Source organism: Solanum verrucosum, unplaced genomic scaffold (assembly GCF_900185275.1).
Source record: "Solanum verrucosum unplaced genomic scaffold, falcon-dt-bn FXZP01000118.1, whole genome shotgun sequence".
Classification (NCBI taxonomy): Eukaryota; Viridiplantae; Streptophyta; class Magnoliopsida; order Solanales; family Solanaceae; genus Solanum; species Solanum verrucosum.
Window position 1 is genome coordinate 162,455 of NW_026020568.1, and position 23,090 is coordinate 185,544.

A 23,090-nucleotide genomic window follows, 5' to 3' on the forward strand; every position below is an offset into this window, starting at 1 on the left:
GTATCAAACTACAACAATTTATCATGTCGTACACTAATACTAGTAGTTCTCTGTTTCTATTTGTTTGTTTTATCGTTTTTTCAGTACTCTGTTTTGTTTAGAATATTTTGATACATCTTTAATTTACTTTTTTAAACTTCGTGCAATATTAAAATAAGACGAACCAATTTAAACCAGAGAGTAGTATATTTCAACAAGCTTCGTTGAAGAAGGCGCCTTTTCTATTTCAAAATCTGTTTCAATAGTGTAAGGGTCACACATGTTAAATGTAAGTGGGGTCTTGAATGGCCTAATTATTTTTGTAGGATGTTTGAATTGAATGAGCATAGGATGAAGGGTGTCAACGTTCTTTATGAATAAAAAACTTAATGCTTCTTAATTTTCTGGAATAGGACCTAACTATGGTTGGTAGAACCATAGACTTTAATAAGCAAAACCAGAAAAAAAGAATGAAAGAAAGAAAGAAAAAAAAGGAAAGCGTTTTAGGATAAGAGGTTGTTTATCAGAAAAATCGTTATTTTGGTTAATAGTGAAATTTGTAAAAAATGGTTAAAAGCATTAAGATGGATAAGTTTTTTTTTTTTCAATCAATACAAAAATATATAAAGGAAGTGTGTCATGATGAGCATTTTCTCATTCTTTATTTTATCCAATGTCATGGTTCTCTCCATTACTAGATGTAGGGGTGTTCACGGATTGGTTTGGATCGGTTATTGATCAAAATTAAAATCAAATCAATTTAATCGGTTTTAAAATTATCAAAACCAAATCAAACCAAATATAATATACATTCATCGGTTTGATGGTTATTGGTTTCAGTTTGGTTTTGTTCGGTTATTAACCATACACAAAAATAAAAGAAACAATTCATTCAAAATGTGAAAAAAGTGACAACAATCCATTCAAAACGAAAAATAGTTAGAATGACTTAAATTACTGAACTTTCGATCACTAAATTTACTATCAATAAAACTTTAAAATTCACTATATTTGCCTAGAAGGAAGAGACAATAACATTTTCAGTCTCACAAAGAATTGTCATACACACTCATATACATGAAATCAATAAGATAAATGTTTTCATTTGGGGCATTTTTGCTTTCAATAAGTAAATTATAATTTTTTTTAAATGAAAATATATGTAAGATCTTTAAAGTTGTTTATAAAAACAATATATTAAGTAGGTATATTAATAAAATATATGTATATAATTCATCGGTTCGGTTTGGTTATTTCTTCGGTTTTTTCGAATAAAACCATAACCGAACCAAATACTATCGGTTTTCAAAAATCTAAAACCAAATCAAACCAAACCAAACCCAAATAAAATCGGTTTTATTTTATCGATTTGGTTCGATTTTTCGGTTTGGATTGGTTTTTATCCAAACCGTGGACACCCTAGATGTGAAAAATTTTCAAATTATAGAAATGCATTCAGAATTTAAATTTTATGACTTACTTTTGAAAATCTACCTTGATTCATTTGAGTTATTAACTTTAGAATCTATTATTTATAATTATTTAATAAATTTTAATATTTGTAAAAGATTTATTGAATTAGAATGAACCCATGTTATAAAAGTAAGGGGCAGAATGGGACCACAAAGGTCAAATTTTTTATGCATCGCCCAAGATGTAACTAATTTGTTTTAAAGGAAAAGAAAAGAATATTTTTTTTCAATAACCATTTATATTTTATACTTCAAAAAAAAAAAAAACGTCACCCGTTTTTGTCACCATCTTTTCCATAATTCCGCCAGAATCTGAGCACACGTTTCCATTATCTGCTCTCTCTTCTGAATAATTTATCATAATTTTTGTGTAGTATTCTTATAATCACTTATAAATTATACATAATTTTTTTAATAGATTATTTATATTTCAAAATTAAAATATCTTAGGTGGAAATATAAAAATTTGCTGTAAAGGAAATATAAAATTTATAACAAGAATATCAAATCTGATTTCTATTCTGGATTAGTTGTTTGTATATTGCTATCAACTCCACCGCACCCTTGGATGTCAGCATGTGCCAGTGACTTTTTTTTTCTAATTAAAAGAGAGAATTTTCAACACCTCCCTTATTATATATATTTAAAAAATAATTTTAATGAAGATATTATTAATGAACATTCGAATTCCTTCATTTACATTAATTATTCACATATATTCACATTAAAATAATTTATACAAAATATTTTGACCAAGAGAAATTTGGAAAATCTTTTAAAATATTTTATTCCTCCTTACCAATGACACACTCTAAAACATCAAATTTTCAACCAACGAACAAATAAACTATTAGCTTGTGGACCAGAGGGAATTGCTCGCAATATATTTACAGCATGTGCATACTTGACAACTACTCCTTTGAATGGAGTTTAGGTGTAACCAAAAGTTGAAGAAAACCAAATTCACTCACTTTTGTCAATTCTCACATTATCCTTTTCCACCACCCCATCATCAATTTTGTCACAATTCTCATTATCTGCTTTTTCCCGGTCATTGTTTTATTAATCATTTTGAATTGAACTTATCCATTTTCTTTTGATTAGTTGTAGTACTATATTAGTATATTAAATTTTTGCATGTGCACAGTGCATTACCATACCTTAACCACTCTTCTTGACTTGTAGTGGAGTACTATAATAGAAGAAGAAAAAAACCCTGAGAAAAAAAAAACAGTTTACTCAGAGAAAATCTCATGGAGAAACAGAGAAGTTTCTCCATTAAACCTACAAGGCTCTGGCTTTTCTCTTTCACCATTTCATTTTCTCTAATCTTTTTCATCTTTTTCTCTATATGGGTTCTCAACCTTCCACTATATAGTCGTCAAGAAACTCATTTTCAGTTCAACAGGACGACTACTGCTGCTTCAGTCTCTTTGGGTCTCAGATCTCCTTTCAAGATTCAATCTTTAACTGGTCTTCACAGAAATTACTCAGCAACCCAAATCAAGAACTCGATTTTGGTGAGTACCCATTTCAGTAGAGTTGAAAATGAGTCCCAAGTTTCTAACTTTTCAACATTTGAGGGAATCTTGGAAAAGGAAAGTCAGCCACAATCAGTGGCTTATGATATAAATAGTGAATTTTTTTTGACCTTTTTCGGTAACCATTCGACCAAATCTGAAACTGTTTCTTCCAAGGGTCTTGAAATAGATAGTACCAATAGTAGTATTCCTATTTGGAATCAGCAGCAGAAGAATGTGTCTATTACTTTGTCTAAGAAAGAAGAAGTTTCTAGTGATGTGCTTCAGGTGGTGAATAAGAAAGAATGTGACATCACAAAAGGGAAGTGGGTTTTTGATGAGAGCTATCCTTTGTACACAAATGCTTCATGTCCCTACATTGATGAAGGTTTTAGTTGTGAAAATAATGGGAGATTGGATAAGAATTATATGAAATGGAGGTGGCAACCTCAAGATTGTGACATTCCAAGGTAAAACAATAAAAACTTGACTCTTTTGCCCCTTGTTTTTGTCCTCTCTTTTTTTGTGTGTGTGTGGATCCATTGCTTAAGTTGTACACTTTCATTGTCTGGCTAGTAATAGAGTTGGAAGAGTAATAAGAAAGTTTGAAATAAAATAATTCTTAGCTTGTGACTTTTGTATGGTACAGATTCAATGCTACTCAGATGTTGGAACTTATTAGAGGTAAAAGATTAGTGTTTGCTGGTGACTCCATCAACAGGAATCAATGGGAATCGATGTTGTGCTTGTTAATGGGAGCAATAAAAGATCCAAGAAAGGTTTATGAAACTCGTGGCCGGAGAATAACCAAAGAGAAGGGAAATTATTGTTTCAAATTTGTGGTAAATAATTTAAATTTTTGATTAACTGAATATGCAAAGAATTGTGTTTTTCCAGTTTTCAATTTTTTGGTGTCATTGTTGCAGGACTACCAATGTACAGTTGAATATTATGTTACTCATTTTTTGGTTCATGAGGGCAAGGCAAGAATAGGTAGCAAGCGGGTGCAGACCCTGCGTATTGATACTATGGACAAAGGTTCTTCAAGATGGAGAGGGGCTGATATTCTGGTCTTTAACACTGCTCATTGGTGGAATCACCATAAGACTAAAGCAGGGTAAGCCTTTTGTTAACTAGATTATAGCCAGGCAGATTTACTGTTCTTTTTCTAGCCGGTATACATATACTATACACTGATTATACACGTATTGTATATGGATTATACATATATTATACATCGGCCGGCTATTTTTAGTTTAAAACTTTGGGTGGACGGCTATTTAGGTTAATTCTGCTACTTTGTTCTTCTTCGAGTTTAAGTTCTGCCAAAGACTAATGGTATGAATATAATTTGTTCTTTAAGAAGTTCTTAGTGTAATGATCCATGTGAAGATCTATTTTAGAATATGGTACTTGGAAGTTACTAGCAGATTTTTACTGATGTTTAATTGGAGAAGCCTATATTGGCCTGAGATGAGCTTAAATCTTGTGACATGATTAATGAGGATTCATGTAGATCAAATCAAACTTGTTTGAGATTGAGGCAAATAATTGTTGTTTAATTGGAGTAGGCAACATTTCGATATGAAAACCTAGTCATGATATTGTGATAGCATATTGAAAGAACCTGCAATACCCCGGTTAATGAGCTAGATTGTTTTTTGGTGAATCAATCCTGTCAATTATTACTATGAAGATAGAAAACAAGTTAGTGGTATTCTTGCGTGTGATGGATGTTGCATTACCTTCTTCTAGTTACTCTCGCTTATATTATCGGTACTGTCACGACAGGAAGAATTACTACCAGGAGAGGAATCAAGTACATCCTCGTCTTGATGTTTCAACAGCTTTTGAAAAAGCCCTGACAACTTGGGCATCATGGATTGATAGACATGTCAATCCAAGCAAAACACAAGTTTTCTTCAGGAGTTCTGCTCCTTCTCATTTCAGGTATGCCTTAATTTGCTTTAAACTCATTGTTATCAGATTTGTGATGTATTGGCTTCATGGCTCATCACCCTCTCCTTAAATTGGACAGTGGGGGGCAGTGGAACACTGGTGGGCACTGCAGAGAAGCTTCTCAACCTATCCCTGAGACTTACAGAGGCGAATATCCAGAGAAAAATATAATAGTGGAGCAAATAATAGGCAAGATGAAGACTCCAGTTACTTTTTTGAACATAACTGGTTTGTCAGATTACAGGATTGATGGTCATCCTTCTATATATGGAAGAAAACCGGGTAGCTCTTCGCGTGTTCAAGATTGTAGCCATTGGTGTCTCCCTGGGGTTCCAGATACCTGGAATGAGATCTTGTATATGCATTTAGAAAGTAACAGAAGAAAAAGTTTGCCTAACTGAAGCTTCATCCTCAAATTGTAATTCTTTCATTTGTTCAGCATGTTTGATAAGCTGTATATAGCTGTGAATTTGAGGTTTGTCTTTTGTTCTCTCTTGTTGTGTATGTCTAGGGATGGCAAATGGACGTGTTAGTCAAGATTAACTTGGACGGATTAAAATAGGTTCAAATTAATACATCCAAAGTTGCAACAATATGAACATAAGTTCTTTCAAATTTTACATTTGGGTTCACCTTTGTTCCCAATATCAAAAAAGAGATTCAAGGCAAAACTGGTTCTAAATAGAGTAAAAGGAAACAGATCTATATAAACTGTATTATTAGAAGCCACCTTGTGTCCAACCAACACAAGTAATTTCTTTCACCTGTTCGGATGACTACATGTATACATGTTTCTTTCAACATTTTTCTGCTTATTCTTTACATAGCTGGATCCTCTCTCCTATTACTTCTTTAATGTCTTATTATTATTATATTAGCACACAATAATATAATAAAATATGAAGGACCCCACAACAAAGAAATATCTTTATGACTATCACTGTATATAAGAGATGTAGTACAGCTTCCTCTGTTCCTCCTCCGTGTTAAGCACTCCACAATAAGATAGAAATGGTTAAGCATGCTGTCTCAATGAGATTATTGGTGTTTCTTTGGTCGACCTTGAGGCGCTGGTGAATCATCTGTCTTTGAGCCCTCAGGTTTCCTAGCCCATATTGGCGCTTGATCAGGACCATAACGATAATCATAGAAAAGCTCCTCACTAGCTTCAATACGTTCCTTTGCAAATATCCCAACTCGATGATCACCAGCAACCAGCATTACCTAAAGAAATGTCGAATCAGCAACAATCAAAAAGTTTATTGAACTCTAATACATAGGATTGTATGTACCTTAGCAAAGCAGTTTGGGTTTGATGAGTGATTGGCAAATTTCAGCTTGTCTCCTTTCCGATAGGCATCGAGGACATACTGCAATAAAGAGATGAGAGCAGGAGATGAAATGTTATCAAGGCTCATAAAATTCTCTAACAAGTTAGCTTAAGATGTTAAATTAATAGACCTTCTAGATCACAACTCAGTCATATTAGCAAAGAATGAAAAAAAAAATATACGGTAACCTAAATATCAAAGAATTAGGATTGAATTGCCAAAAGGAGAACACCCCTAGTAAAAATAATGAAAGCTTCATTTGGAATGACTTGTCTAGTTTTTGATCCCCAGCGCAGGGTTCACTCAAAAGGAGGGATTAGTTCACTGCCTTATGTTATTAATTTGATCATTCCTTCGGTTGAAGAAATCAGGCATACAGGTAGAAGAATCCAAAAACTTGCATGACAAGTAAATCCGGAGGACATCACAAGCTAATAATTGGATATTTTGGAATTGGAAACTTTAATGCACCAAATTCACCACTGAAAATTCATAACAACTTCTCTGAACCAGACATTCTAGATTGTTGAAATAAGAGCATATACCTGCTAGGGTATACAAGGCAGGGCGGTTGGTCCTAAGGTCCAGATTTTGCAATACAAGGGAGTATCAGAATATCTCAAATATAAGCAGTGCTCACCTGATCATTCAAGTCGAAAAGGAAAGACGAATTTGCACGATCATATATTTTCCCCCGCTTATCTGCTTCTCGATGAGAAATTAATTCACCCGTATATTCTCCCAGGTAATCATTTTTGTAAACAGGGTTCTAGACGCAAAAAGATTAAACAAATTAAATTAGTTTATTAATACATTGTAGTACTAGCTTAAGGAGCAAGTGTGTCACACAGGAATACGGTTTACCTTCAGGAAGGCTCCCCATCCAGCAACATCAGATTTTGACAGCAGAATCTGTTATAGAAATGACGCAAGACAGATTGAAAAAGGAGAAAAGGGAAGATAGACAGTTTCATAACAGAAATAGTAATTGAAACCCCTAAAATGTCTGACCCTTTGTTGCTGCCTTAGGAGGAGCCTCATGTTACCACATTGACCTTCTCCTTGCCTAGGAGGCTCACCCAATGAACCATCACCACAGCTGAAAAGTGTGTGTCAATATTCCAAGCAGCAGTACATGGGTGAATTTAGAGGCTACAGTTTAGCAACATTTTACCTAACCCAACAATTGCGGCAGACATCAGGATCACATTCACGTCCAGCAGCAAAACATGGACATTGTCTGCTTCTGCATTGACTCTTTGCACAGTGGCATCCACGGAAACGATTTTTACAGCTTTTTGAGCAGCTGAAATGGAAGAAGAGATATTAGGAGATATGACAGGTTCCTGAAATAATATCGGAAAGTGACAAATGAATTCCCAGCTAGCCCTAAGCAAACCAAAAAAATTAGAGCAAACATCAAGTTAAACAACTTTTTTAACAACGAAAACAGTCAAGGACATCAAGCTGCAGTCTTCTTTCACATGAAAATGAATGCCATTGAGGACATAATTATTCTAGTTTATTAAGTCCTGTTCAACTATGCCGGAGTTCAATGTATGGTAAATGCAACAAAAAGTTGATGCACTGCACTACTCTCATCTGTGGTGAGCACAAATGATCCATTCATAGCATCAAACAGAGCAACCAACAAATCCAGGAGGAGGGGAGGGGTGCAAGAGAACAAGCTTTATAGGAGGGCATGAAAGTAGTTAAAAGAAAAAAAAATAGAAGAGAAAAAGGTGGACTGGAGAGGCATCTAACTTGGCAAATCAAAGACGAAATCCTTTATTGATAAATTCAAAGCTCAACATACCCACAATACTTTTCACAGCAAGTACCATTCTGCAAACAAGGACAATGCTTTCCACACATCGGCTGGCATCCACATGGATTATATTGTATACATGATTGATTCTTTCCATCGGCCATTCTTCTCCAGATTGAGGGATGCCCAGAAGACTTAGAGGAATATTTCAGTTTGCGTGTTCTGCCTCTTCTACGAAGAAAACGTGATTTTGTCGGAATATCTAGCTCCTAAATAGACAAATACATCAATTAGTTGGATATAACACCATGAAGGAAATAACTCAAACTAATCTAGGAAAGTAGAATGCTAACAAAATAAAATCAGCTGTTTGAGCATTTTCAATTCCAGTAGCACCTTATATGGTAGTACGTATGTTCCACTTATAGCATGAGAAATTCAAGGGAAACAAATATTCTCATATATGCATCAATTTCCAAAGAAGAAGATCCGACTTTCTCAAATTTCTAAAATAAACAAGTGCATCATTCTGATGCTTCAAAAATGAACTAGAAGTAATTCTTGACAATATGATTCTTCCTTCTGCATGTGAAAATATCTTATTCTGGCTAGAGCAAACCATGGTTTTTTCTTTGAGAGCAAAAAGCTACCCATCCTTGTAAAATACAAAAAAAGAGGGTACACAGAATGTTAGAGGGTAGCATTGCCTGCTGCTCCAAATATTTATAACTGTCAAAATGGTCTCATGAATACCAAAAGATCCATGATGCCTTTTCTTTTTATTGCAAAGCTGATAGCTTGGAACAGTCTGTTCAGACTGCTTTGTCCAAGTTATAGACTGAAATTAGAAGTCTGTCCTCTAGTCAAGTACTTTAGCTCTACATATCTTCATGTGAAAAAAGATAAGTATACTTTTTGTATACAGCCCTAGATTATACTACAAGAATTAAAATAATAATCTTCATGAATTAACTTTTTAGATAATTTGTTGTAAAGTGAGATTAACGAGTGCCTGTATTATAATTTATCGCACTAAAATATAGATATGGACTTTGATGCAATGTGATGTTTGGTTTTGCAATTGGGCTAACCTTTTTCTTTTGAACTTTATCATTGGATTTAAGTCCATCATTTGGTAGGGAAAACTTTTACCATTTTAGGATTTGAAGAGAAGACTAACAATCCCATTAACAATATCCTTGTCCTTGGACTGAAAAATATCAGCATAAGGAGTTAGTCTTATGAGGACAAGGATAATGTTAATGGGATTGTTAGTCTTAATATAGGGACACTTCTGGATTGAAAAATATCAGCACTAAAAGGACAATGCTGTACAAACACCCAATGCATCAAGTATATGAGTAGGCATGCAGAGGAGCACAAACCATGTAATCCATGTCAGTTTTCCCATTATCCTCCGAAAATAAGCTTGAGGAGCCTCCACGTTGCGCCGCTGCTCTGTTATCCATGTAAGAGGATACCTCCATACAAGTTTTCAAGCCAGGAAGTAAGTTCCTAGCAATGAGGCAACTGCAATGAATGAGATTTCCATTAGAGCTGATACATATTGACATAACAATCTGATTTGAGCATATCACTTGACCAAATATAGTTCAACAAGAATCTGTAACCAACACTTCATCAACTTCATGTATTTAAGAAGTACGACCAAGTGGTGAGGTAGGGGTTTAGAATATGATCTGCATAAAAAGAAAGAGCAGATTTCTCATGAGGGACTAAATGAGCTAAAGTATGGTGTAGCATTTACCCATGTGCTCGTTTTGTCTCGTAACATGAAAAAAAGAACTCTCCTTAAATGTAAAAGGGTCCCTCGAAAGCCATAAAAAAGATGAATGTTCCCTACTTTCACTTCTATGATTGACTGATTGATTGATACTGAGGAAAGTTCAGTAACTAATCTTGGCATAGAAAGAAACAAAAACTTATATTAGCTAACATATGGTCTTTTATACAAAGGCATATCACAGGTAAAGTGTAACAACAACAACATGCCCAGTGCAATCCCACAAGTGGGCTCTAGGGAGGGTAAGATGTACACAGACCTTACCCCTACCTTTATGGGGAAGATAGACTGTTTCCGATAGACCCTTGGCATGAAAGAAAAGAAGAATTTGAAGCACTGGTGTGAGCTAGATAAATATCTGTCCCCACTCCTCTCTAGCCATGAAGCTGTAGCCCACATACTATCTGTGTCCCCACTCCTCCCCCAAGCCCCTTAGCCGCCAACTATACCCCAATCACCTAGGCTCTGGTGTGAGCTAGAAAAATATCCCTGACTTCAATGCTGATTCATTTATCACAATAATACAAGTGAAAAGGACTCCGAAAAACATCTGATACTCCATCACCTTCATATTGTTTATTCCTTAAATGACATCAATAATACTTCTGTAAAAGATAATTTAACATAGTATAAGTTCCCAGAAATTGCAGTACAGCTAAAGCCATCTCCTGTTCATAGCCCACCGACCAATTCATACTTATCTAAACTTTCAACTATCTGCAATTGCACATGGTTCCTCACAGGAATGTGTGCCCTTTTGAGTCCAAAGCTTAATCAGCACTATAATAGCTTCTCCCAAATATGGTGGCAGATGGTACAATAATATGTGTGCCTGTAGAACCATATGAAGTACCTCCATTGGAAATTATTACAAGCATCTATAGAATGTGAAGAAAATGAAGATTGGCTATCTGGAATCCCCAGGAAAGGACTGCTTGAAATTGGCGGGAGACACAAAAAAGATAGCAGTATATCCATATGGAAGTCCTTTAAATGAGTACAAAGAATGTGGACCTTTACAACAACAACAACATACCCAGCGAAATCCCACAAAGTGGGGTCAGCATGTGGAGCTTTGGATCTTAAAAATAATTTCACAGATGTCGGCTTGGAAACACTAATGTGTGTAGCTGGAAGAGCATGACAGACAGTTCCTATTTCTGAGTTGGACCTATCATTGCACGCGGAAACAGCGTCTAATGCGTCTTGCACAAATACAAGGTAAGGCTGCATATATGAGACATAATGTGGTCCGCCCTTCCCCAGACCTGAGCATAGCGGGAGCTTAGTCCACCGGGCTCCCTTTAGTCTGACACTCTGACTTATCATTGCATGTGGATGAAATAGATTGCATGGGTTGTAAAGTTTTAAGGATTTGTTACCACTGACCTGAGTACTCCCAAAAGTACCAAGTGACATGTGAAGACTCAGAGAGACTCCTTTTGTTTTTACCATCTAATCTCTCACTCTCTGTTCCGCTGTCAACAAGAAACAACTGCAAACTACCTTACCAGATGATATCCACATGGAAAGAAAAAACCTAGTGTAACAATTTTTTGTTAAATCTCAAAGAAAGGTACAAGTTAAATTTGGAACAGTCATTTCAATCTTTTTCATTCACATGGACATGCATTTCTTACCACTGATGATATCAACCTATTTTAATGTAAAATAATTGTAATTCCATTATTGAGGAAGAACCAATATCAACTAAAAATCATACCTATTTCTCCCAAATATCTCTATCCCCTTTAAGTATAGTTCTTTCTCTAGGGGTTTCCATTCTGGTAGATTTTTGGAGCAGGATGCATGCTTCACAGTTTCCTTTATAGTGTCCTCTGCTTCATTTCTGACATTTTCCCCAGTCTTATGCAAAGAAGTACCATGATTATAGCCAGACTGATCTGGTGCTTGTGAATGTGATACATAATCATTGGTGATAATAGACATCCCATTGCTCTCAGATCCATCTTCTGCTGCCACACTAACAGCATTAGGGAGTGACAATTTCCTTCTCTTACCAGAAGAATCTTGTTGGTCATCCAAAACTAGATCTGACTTCTCTAAAGTTGTGTTTATAGACTCTGATACTCCATGCTTCATTTTGCTATCAATGTGCTCGTCTATTGTGACAGGGAAACATGCACAAGTTGAACCAGCAACAGGTAACTCCAAATGTTATAGACAAGACAAGAAAAATCAGCAAAGCGATCTGTCATCAAAAGTGTGTGAATCATCGTCACCTGGATCTCTAGTTCTATTGATGTCCATAGTGCTACCTCCCGCTTCTGAAGTGTGTTTTTCTAGTCCTTCCACTGGATCTACAGTTGAATATTTAGTCTGGTTTGCTACACCTTTTACCTAAAACCTCAAAATGAATTTCTCCCACATAAAAAGCTGAAAGTGAGTGAAAAAAGAAGAAGGGACAAAAAGGGGAAGAGCAAGTTAGCAAATGAGAGCAGTCAGTAGCAGTGGCAAGTGTTACCAAAAATGAACTGATTATGTAATATAAAGGAAAATTTTAAAATCAGAATGGAGGTTTTAAAGCCTAGAAAATAGATGTATATTTACGATCATCTACTCCACAGATGGTAAACTTGGCATTTGACGGTCAGATCCAAAACTAGCAAATACCAAAGTTATATGTTAAAGCAGAGCTGCCTAGATACTTACTGAAAAAGCTGAGCTGCTTAGTTAAAAAAGTTTGGGAACTAAAATACTACAAATATTCCGGACCAACTCAAAAACAAGGGTTATCTTAATATAAACCAAATCAATGATACACTGAGGGGAATTCCTAACTTAAAGAAGTATGATCTACTTGCTTGTGTATAAATGTCGAAAGAATACCTTAAGATAACACCGATCACCGCAAGGTTTTCTATCATCTTCAGAATCAGAAGAATAGGGCTGCTTTTCAATCTGCCAAATGAAAAAGACTTTCAGATTTTCATATACAAATTCGGTAGAATAAGCTGGGGTAATTATACTTACAGCATCAATAAGAATTTGTGAACAGCCATGGAGACGGCAGTCGAACACCTGTTTTAGTATAGGGAGCCAATTAATAACACATTAAACTTCTGTTTCAGTTAAAAAAAACACAACCCTGAGGGGTAGCTCAGCTGGTAAAGGCCTGGGACAAAGTCCTTCAGGTCGCCGGTTCGAGCCCCAGCAGGGCCACTGGAGGCATTACAAACCGGCCGCGTCTCCAGGGCCCCGTGGAACTAACCGTGGCGGACCCGCCTTGAAACAGCGGGACCCGGTGGGTACAGCTAGTCGGGTTCGCAAAGCGACGCCCGGAAACCACGGTAAAAAAAAAAAAAAAAAAAAAGTTAAAAAAAACACGTTTCAATCACATACCAGACAGCGGCGACAGAAAAGGTTATCAAAAGAATCTAAAGCAGCAGTAAGGCTTTTGTCCAGAAACATGCTCCCCCCAAATCCACTTTCCCTAGAATCTTTCAAGCTTTTGCCGTCTGTATCTTGATGTTTTTCCTCAAGCACATTACAGTGCTCCTAATAAACAAACAAACAAATACAAATCAGATAGTATACAAATTGATTTCACAGGTAGCCACTAACAAGACAACCATGAAAGATAGAGAAACATGAGTCAACATGTGAGCAAGCCCAGACACACATAAATGAGGTAACTAAAATATCTACTATCTATAAGTTCATTACCCAATTACATCACCAACTCAGTTTACCAGGATTTCAGAAGTGGTGCCTCCAACATACTGGGTCAAGATGTCAAGAACTTCTTCGTTAAGCCCAAACTCTTGTGAAGCCATCCTACAGAATCCCATAAAGTGAAAATAAGATGGCTCTGTGAGAAACAAAAAGAGAAGCAAACTGACAAGCACAACAAAAAAATATGTTTCCTGTCTGAAATCTGAAAGCTGCTACACCTTTCTGTCAGAAAACTACTAGAACGAAATGCTAGCACCTCCCTCCAGCTGGCTAAATATAGGTAGGATATTCTAGTTCACTGAAGGTGCGTGGAAGCTTACATAAACATACAGAAAGCTACCTATTCTATCCAAGGGAAAGAAGTGTAATATGCCCAGGTTACTGTGGCAGGAGACTGGGGATAGGACAAGATAACTAATCATCTGTCAATCCAACAACTTACAACAATCAAATCAACACCCTTCATACCAAAAAGAGATGATTTTGGATGTATGAGAGTCAAAGCACCTACTTTTTGGTGTATATCTGAACATTGACCTTCTTTATGGTTTTAAAAATTACATATTTAGAGACTACGTAAAGTGATACAGATCACAATGTTCTATTAAAGTACTTACAAATTTCTATATGTTTTGATAGTATTTTTTTTTATAACCGTGGTGTCTGGACCAGCTTGCACGCATCTTGACCAATACCACGGGATACCTCCCACCAGCATTATGTACAAGTAACTGTCCACCAAGCCTAGGATAGATGGGAAGAAATCACCTAGTGTTTTTTTTTGTCTCCGTTAAGATTTGAACTGAGACCTCATGGTTCTCAACCCACATCATTGACCACTCACCCTTTGGGGCTAATAGTAATTATATACGGGATAAAGGGAGTATTTTTCTTTACCCATATGAGCTATGAGTGTCTGAGGAAAACCTATCATCATTTCACAAAACCAAAAATTAAGGAAATCTATGGACACAGAAAAAAAATAAGAACAGAGCTGAAAGGCGAAATTGTGCTCTGCATCTGTATTATTCAGGAAACAACAGAATAAATCTTCTAATTCTAGTAAATGGAAATCTCAAATGTAAAGAAAATGGCAAGGATAAAATTGCAGAATTTCTTTACTGTAACACTTCGGAAAGTTCAAAATGTTTGAAGGCCATTAAGAAGTTCTACACATTCTAACTACCTTAATTTGTGTTTGAATGAGGGCTAATGATATGAAGCACATCACATGGACACGATGATAAGTATATGAGGTATATTGGAAGTGATTATGGGGTCTAGGAGAGCCCTGGGGCCAAACCAAATTGGAAACCACACTACGGACTAAAGTTGCATAGAAATGCGCACAAAGCCTAACTTTAAACTAGCATAACTCCCAATCTATAAAGAATTATGGTGTGCACTATATATCAAATTAAAGTTTTTTTAGTACAGTTTCCAAAGGTTCAAGCCATTAGTTATCTGGACATTCATACAAGGAGATATGGCCATTTTACCAAAGACTGACAGTGCTGTCACAGGTCATGTGACACATAGCCATAGCAACAAACTTCCAGGTCTATATAAAAACCAGTTTCGGGACAGAATTGGTTTTTGAGAAAGGGGTTAGGGTTGTGAGCTCAAAAGTGGCAATTTGATGCTTGGGAGCTCTATTACAAACCAAGGTACGTTACTAATGATTTTTTGAGTTAATTATACTTGATATACATGGATTCTAACATCATATAAACAAATAAATCTATAAATTTTATCAAATTGTTCAAGAACACCAAAAATCCCAAGCTTACGGTTTTTGAGGAAAAACTTGAAGGAGGTAATTACACTACCTAGAACTTGTTTATTTATTAAGGTCCAAAGTATTCGTTGCTAGTTGTGGTGGTTGAAAGAGTTGTAAATGGAAAACTCTAATTGTGTTGGAAGTTGGATAAATGGTGAGGAAGTTTGGATATGCTTTGGCCTTTGATGTATTTGAGATACCGTATTTGTAGATATCGACTTATTGATGATGGTTGGATAGTTTATCAAGTTGATTGTCATAGTATTATTTTGGAGCTTGAAGTTGAGGTAAGTTAAGACTTACTCTTCTTGAGGTGTTTTCTCTACATGTGTTCAAGATAATAATGTGTAATGTGAGGCAATACTTGTGGGGGCGAGCGAGTGTGGTTCTCTCCATGCTTTATAAATTGGGTTGCATATGGCATACCAATGATTTATAAACAATGTGTAGATATGAAAATTTAGAGTTGAAGCTAATTGTTGAAATGCTACTTGAAATGAAATTTCATAAGTTTATGAAGACTTGCACGATTCTAAAGGCACAAAAACAAATATTTCAATTGTGTCAAAAATCACGTTAAAGTGCTATTTCGTTTAACTGATTTATATTCAATAATATTTATGCTTTTAACAACCAAATGATTTGAAATAACACTTGATGAATACTTTGCATCTTAAATCTTCGTTTGGTAAATGCTTTGATAATTTGAGGAAAGATTATATATTGTTTTTTGTTCAAATAGTTTGGATTGGCTATGAGCGCCATGATTTGATAAATGTACATATCTTTTAGGCTACTAAGTCATGAATCTATTTTAGAATATTTAAATTGTTTTGGGAGTTACTATTGTTCACCACGATTCGCTTCAGATAGATTCCGTTTGTTGTCACAAAATTACATGTGCCAGTGTAGGCATAGACTCTACCTAATGGTAAAGGGATAGGGTAAAGTGTCCCCATGGAAGGGTATAGTGTGCTATAATAGTATGGTTGAGTCGATTCGTACGGCACTACAATGAGACGACTTGAGCAAGTAGGGTATATGATACTAGCCAGTAAGTTGATCACCTAGTTGACCTTGGATCTTGTGTCGGTGTTGGTATAGTACTCCCGGTGAAATGTAACATTTCCATATATTTAGGCCTAACGAGCCGAAAGTGATTTCAATGAGTTAATTCAATTGAAATGAAAATTTATAATTTTATTTAATCATGCCTGAGAATAACTTGTTCATTTATTATTGAAAGTTTATAAGGTTTCTGAAATGGAGTTTACACTTGACTTTTAAGTTCAAATGTTGGAATTTCAATTTGATATCAATGTATTATGTTTTATATCAAGTGATACTTGCATTGATTTTCTAATAAAGTCTTGTCCCAGCTTTGACTGAGAGAGAGAGTCAATGATACTTATAGAGTCTGTGACAATGTACTCTCAGTCCTCTTTAGGCCCCCTTTATTTTTCATATTTCAAGATGAGGCGTGACACGTGATGAGCCGACATGGATAGGGTGACTCTCTTCCTAATGTATATGTTGAGGCACAACTTTTATTCCGTGGTAGCTAGTGTGTCCCTTATTCTTTTCTTCAGACAGGACTTGTCCCAAGAGTTTAATTCTATTCCATTGTATAGAGGCTCCATAGAAAGTTGTGTTTGGTTGTAATAATTGGAGTTTACATGACATACATGGAAAGACATCCCTTTTATTTTGATTTCATTATTCTTTTGAAATGCTTCAGGTATGTTCTTTTGAAGTTGAAAATATTTCATGATTAATTTGAAAATGTATAAAAAAAAAGAAGGTCAAATGGCTTTCATGCATATGGTCAGGATGCATCATATGGGTTTGGTTTGCTCAGGTAGGGTAGTGTGTCGTTAGCTGGTCACGTGGATTTGGGGCATGACATATACAAACCTTCCCTATGTAAGCACTAAGCACTAGTTGCGACATAGAGAAATAAATCTACATCAAATCCAACTCTTTGAAACAGTCTATGCCCAATCTTTCTCTTTGACACAGAAGCAAAAATCTGTTTAACAAATGAACAATAACATTTTATAAAGTTGTAATACATGCTATATTATCTGAACTCACCTAAGAATTTTGTCCTCTCCCTCAGAAAAATGACGTTTCTCTTCCTCTGGTTCTGCTATGTCTTCCTCACTGTCACTACAGATTAGTGCCTCGCTACCATGCTGGTCATAATATATCCGCCTTCTCCCAACCACTGATTGATCTTCAGCCATTCTTTGATTTCTGTGTTTTGTGAAGAAAAATTGAGAGCAAAGAGCAAATAAAATCCTCAATTTGAATAAGAAAGAAAGTATAATCATGGTAGCATCAATTATTGGCCTAATCGAAAACTCAGAAGAACATAATATAGAAGCTAAAGAAGAGTAACTGGAGAAGGCATGATGAACAAGATTAGCTTTAATGCATGATAATGGATGAATAATACTACTGAAAACTAATTTTCCCCCAATCTTCTCCAAGCTATTAAATTGTGGAACTGCCTTAAGACTTCAGAGTGGGACTTCAGCTGTTGATGGTAACTTATCACCAAAATAGATATTAAAAGGAAAATAAATCCACGACAAAGGTCAAATGTTCTATCTCAAGCTTGTCATGAAAGTGTTTTGTCCAAAACAAATATGGAAAATAAAGAAAAAGATGCAAATTTTAGTGCTTCTAATTAAGCCTTATACTGGCGAAATATTTAGGTAGCTAACCAATGTAGCTAGCACAAATGCTATTTTTAGAAGTTCTTTCCTTAAGTGTCCTCTTCTATGGACTTTTTCACAGTATTGTACTTGAGATAGCTATGATTATCACATACTTGTCTAAAAAGATCCAAGTAGTATATGGTGGAATGTTCTGAATGAAGGGAAGTCTAGCAGTTATTGAAGATACGACTTCCTCTCCATTAGCATAGTCCCTGTCTCCTGAACCTTGAACAAGTCCACCAACTTTGCAGAGGGGACTTGATATTCTTAAAGAAAGCATTTTACCAGTCCCAGAGTTCTTCATAGTATCACTCCTTGATGTAGCCAACAAAAGAAGTTCAGAAACATGATTTTCTAGCTTCCTTTTGTTCTCTTCAAGTTTGTCCTACACAAAAATAACCATGTCAGATAATCCTTTGCCCTTTCTTTTAATTATGGTTTTTTTTTTGGAGGGAGGGGATTACAAAACCACTATTCATGTTGTGCCCATCAATTAAAAGAAACATTGTAAGCAATTATTCTAGCAAATTCATATGACATAGCACTCGCATTCTTCATTTCAAGTACAGTTTTTTTTGTTGATGTTTTGTTTCTCCAAGTACAGATATATCCTTTTATGATATATGTGTGTATATATGTCAGCAAATTGGCAGCCCGCACGTTTAATTGTACACTTTAAATTTTTAAACTTCCACTCAAAAGTCTTCCAATCGGAAACTCAGAAAATAGAAGTTACTCACTAATTGCTTTGCTCACAGAACAAGAAATAGAAAAACAAAAATCTGTAAGAAAAGAATATTCATTTGAGATCAAAGTTTCCAATGAATGTTCTGCATTAACTACGGTATGGGTTGGCCGAACACCATTCAACATAGAAAGAGATAAGAGTATCAGAGAAATGCACAAGCCTATCTGTGTGCTTGCTATGATATCAGCAGAAATACAGTTTTAAGTGTTGAATATAAAATAGAGAAATGCAAAAGAACTAGTACCCTAACTGAAAGAACTCTGTCCGTTTGAATTTGCCTTTTCAGCTGATTGATTCTGTACGTTAGAGATGCCGAAGAATCCCCTTCATTTTCTCCATCGGACTTCTGTCAGTTTAGAAAGATAAAGTTTTCACCCATGCTTAATTAATCAAAAAGAAACACAAACAAACACTCAGCTATAATTGAATTGGGAAAAAAGAAAAAGCTTAGACCTCATTAAATTACCTAGTAAAGACTATATTATCTGATGACATTAAAACAACACATAAAGAGGGGAAAAGAACTCATAACCCATAATTTCATTCAACAAGGTAAGTTCAATAAATCATTAGCTAGATTGACAATTAAAGCTTAGTAAACACAATCCAGGAAATATGTAAATCACACTACTTTCCTAATTCTTACTATTTCCTTACCCTTTCCCCCTGTTTCCTCATCCATTGGAGCAAGGAAAATTACCAAGAACATAAAAAAATCATGTTTTTCTTCAACAAAATTTCATAGTTTTCCAAGAATCTCAAATACCCCACAACCCCACAAGAAAAGATGGATCAACAAGATGATCGGGACAAAAGGGTGTGCAAGAAATAGTCTGATATGATAAACTAAAAAAACAATTCAAACACAGAATCAAGAAAGGTACTGACAGTGGGTGTGGGCGCAGATTCAGCAGAGATGGAGCTGGAGGAGATCATCAAGTCTTGTGTAGATAATTTTTCACAACAATAGGGAAGTGAAGGTATAGTTTTGATGAAGAATAAAGGAGGAGAGGAGAGTAGCGGAGTGATAGGAGACTTGCGTGGAGAGGGACCGATGATGTGACATGAAATCCGAATATGATATTACAAAAATATACTTCCACTTCCACTATAAAAGAATTTCAGTTAAGAGTGAATATGTCAAAAACATATTTAAATTATTATTATGTTTGTCTCGTTTGGATAATGTTATATAAAATTATAAGATAAAGTTAAAGTTTTATTTGGACATGCAATTTAAACTTTTTATGTTGTATATTTTTTAATAAACATAAAATTCTCATAAGTTGTAAAATTATAAAAATTGTCCCAATATTTATACCGTCTTACGAAATAAGCAAAAATTTATAAAATCACACGATATAGGATATTAAGGGTGTGTTTGGTATGAAGGAAAATGTTTTCTTGGAAAACAAATGGATTTCTAACTTATTGTCTCATTTTTGGTTAGTGAGTAGAAAATATTTTCTAGGAAATATTTTTTAATGTTTGGTTGGTGAATGAAAAATATTTTTCTAAAAATATCTTTTATTTTTGACTTGAGACGAAAAAACCCTTTAGGAAAATAATTTCTGACTCGAAAATCAACCCCGATAATCGATCTAGGACCCGATATGACACCCGAACTAGGACATGACCCCGACAATAGTTCCAAAATCTGAACCAAGACCTAACCCTGACTTTCGATACTAAAATATTTTCAAAAATATTCTTTTTTAAAAAAAATTGATGGAGTAGGGGGGTGGCAGGGAGGATGTAGGAGTGGCGTAGAAAATAAATTTTTAAAATTTGAAATAATTTTCAAAAATAATTTTTTAAATAAAAACAAAAAATTTGACGGGGATGGCCGTGGCGGTGGGGGGTGGGTTTAGGGGGTGATTGGGGTCATAAAAATCAAAATTTTAAAATTTGAAATATTTTTCAAAAACAAATTTCGTTTAAAAAAAATTGACGGGTGGTGGCGGGAGATGGGGCTAGGAGAAGGAGTAAAAATGAATTTTTTTAAATTTGAAATATTTATCAAAAACAATTTAAGTTTTTGACGGGGGTGACCTAGGGGGTGGGGTAAGGGGTGTCGTAAAAATAATTTAAAAAAAAAAAAGTTTTGACCTTTTTTTCGGGGGGTGGGGGGTGGGGAGGGGTAGGGGTTGGATAAGATAAACAAATCTTAAATTTTTAAATTTTTTTTGTTTGGGGGAGGGGGCGCTGGGGGTTGGTTTGAAGTAGGGTTAGAAAAATATATGAAATTTAAAAAACAAGAAAACTTAAAAAAAAAAAAATGTATGGGGAGGGTCGTGTATAAGGTACGGGGTAGGGTAAGAAAAAAATACTGTAATTGAAGAATGAAGTAGAGTTTTGGAGAATGTTTTCCTTAATTTTTGAAGGGGAGTCATTTTCCTTAAATTTGAGGAAAACAGATTGATTTGAAAAACATTTTCGAAAACATTTCTACAGCCAAATGGGAAAATTGGAAAACATTTTCTGGACCTTCATACCAAACACACACTAAATATACTATCACAGAGCTATTCTAAAAAAACAATATTTATTGATCAAATTTTAATTCAATAAAAAAAATTGAACATAAGTTGTAGTGTACTAATTTTTAATATAATTTTCTCACATAGTACGGACAATCTTCTCACGTCGAACTTGCAATTTCTCGATCATATGACCGAGAAGACGAACCAACATTGTAGCTTTGAGCCATTTGTTTGTCAACTTGATTGGTAAATAAATTTGATCAAAAAAATTGGTGAATATAAATGGTAAAGTAGGAATTGATTTAAAGTAACACGGTGAATAGTCGTTATATGAGTATAAATGATTTAAAAAGTAACGATATGAATTATAAATTTCATTTACATATGAAATTAATGGTTATTAGATATAAATGTGGGGTTGATTTTATAATATATAAACTTGTGGGACAATTTTTATATTGGAAAAGTCCCAAATTATGATTGAAATTCTCAAATCATGCTTTTTAGAGAATTTGAGATTTCATCTCATGATATAAAATCACATGTCCAAACGCCTACCTAGTTTCATAGTGTGAATTTCATATCTAAACTATCAGTTAGAGTGAATATGTCAAAAATATATCTAAACTATCTGCTTCCTTTTTAATTTTATAGGTGTGAGTTTCATACCTAAGTTATCACTCACTAGGTTGAGAAATATATCTTACTGGTGTGTGTAATATCTTCTCTCTTATTTAAAAGAAAAAACATAATATATTTATCAAACTAATGAGTTATAAATTAAATATAAATCATCTATCTATATATATATAATAGGTGGGGTGTTCACGGGTCGATTTGGGTCGGTTATTGATTAAAACCAAAATCAAACCAACTTAATCGGCTTTAAAATTATCAAAATGAAACCAAACCAAATATAATATACATTTATCAATTTGATTGTAATCAGTTCAGTTCGGATTGGTTCGATGATTCGGTTATCAACCATACACAAAAATAAAAGAAATAATTTAAAAGGTGAAAAAAATGACATAGTTAGAATGACTAACATTATAGAGCTTTCGATCACTTAATTTTACTACGAATAAAGCTTCAAAATTCACTATTTTGTCCTAGAGGGAAGAGACAAAGAGCATTCATAAAGAATTGTCATAAACACTCATATACATGAAACAAATAAGATAAATGTTCTCACATTTGGACATTTTTGGTTTCATAAGTAAATTATAAATAATTTTTGATGAAAACATATACAAGATCTTTAAAATGGTTTATAAAAACAATATATTATGTATGTATAATAATAATAATATATATGTATATATAATTTGTCGGTTCGGTTCGATTATTTTTTTGGTTTTTTCGAACAAAATCATAACCAAACCAAAATACTATTGGTTTTTAAAAATCTAAAACCAAATCAAACCCAAATAAAATCGATTTGTTTTGATTTTTCAATTTGGACCATTTTTTATTCAAACCGTGAACACCCCTAAATATAAGTGTGTTTTTGATACTTCACTTTTTTAACTATCATAAGTTATTAAGAAAACAATAAAAGCTTTCTTGATTCTATTTTCTAATTAGTGAGTTTTAAAAAATAATATTATATTTTTATATTTAGTTTTTTATTTTATTCGCAATGAAAGTTTTTATAACCTGACTAATGTTGTAAAACATATGAGATTATTAAGTTCAAGTCTTAAAACTACGTAAATCTTATCGTATGTTTTTTCTATTATAAATTTCAAATGTCTTCGTCTCTTTTTTAAAGTTCATATTGAGATCTATATTGATTTGAAAGAAATAATTATTATAATAACACCT

The 23,090-nt window shown here is 34.4% G+C and overlaps 2 protein-coding genes across 3 annotated transcripts; one reads left to right on the forward strand and one right to left on the reverse strand.

The window, feature by feature from the left end:
• Positions 1–2,678: 2,678 nt before the first annotated feature.
• LOC125810518 (protein trichome birefringence-like 6) lies at positions 2,679–5,412 on the forward strand. Its single transcript, XM_049489989.1, has 5 exons — positions 2,679–3,441; positions 3,621–3,813; positions 3,898–4,088; positions 4,763–4,921; positions 5,010–5,412. Exons 1-5 carry the CDS (start codon positions 2,705–2,707, stop codon positions 5,329–5,331), a joined length of 1,602 nt encoding a protein of 533 aa, XP_049345946.1. The 5' UTR covers positions 2,679–2,704; the 3' UTR covers positions 5,332–5,412.
• A 259-nt stretch (positions 5,413–5,671) lies between these two features.
• LOC125810428 (histone-lysine N-methyltransferase EZA1) lies at positions 5,672–19,838 on the reverse strand. Of its 2 annotated transcripts, none has more exons than XM_049489911.1 (18): positions 19,669–19,838; positions 19,025–19,126; positions 18,146–18,417; positions 17,404–17,565; positions 13,547–13,631; positions 13,197–13,352; positions 12,828–12,875; positions 12,684–12,755; positions 12,077–12,194; positions 11,557–11,956; positions 9,415–9,559; positions 8,078–8,298; positions 7,436–7,567; positions 7,273–7,360; positions 7,126–7,173; positions 6,902–7,030; positions 6,223–6,300; positions 5,672–6,154 (listed from the first exon to the last, which is right to left on the reverse strand). In XM_049489911.1, exons 1-18 carry the CDS (start codon positions 19,714–19,716, stop codon positions 5,969–5,971), a joined length of 2,490 nt encoding a protein of 829 aa, XP_049345868.1. In that variant the 5' UTR covers positions 19,717–19,838; the 3' UTR covers positions 5,672–5,968. The 2 variants fall into 2 exon arrangements, with proteins under 2 accessions (XP_049345868.1, XP_049345869.1); XM_049489912.1 differs by having other exon boundaries at positions 19,025–19,123; positions 19,669–19,781.
• Positions 19,839–23,090: the final 3,252 nt, after the last annotated feature.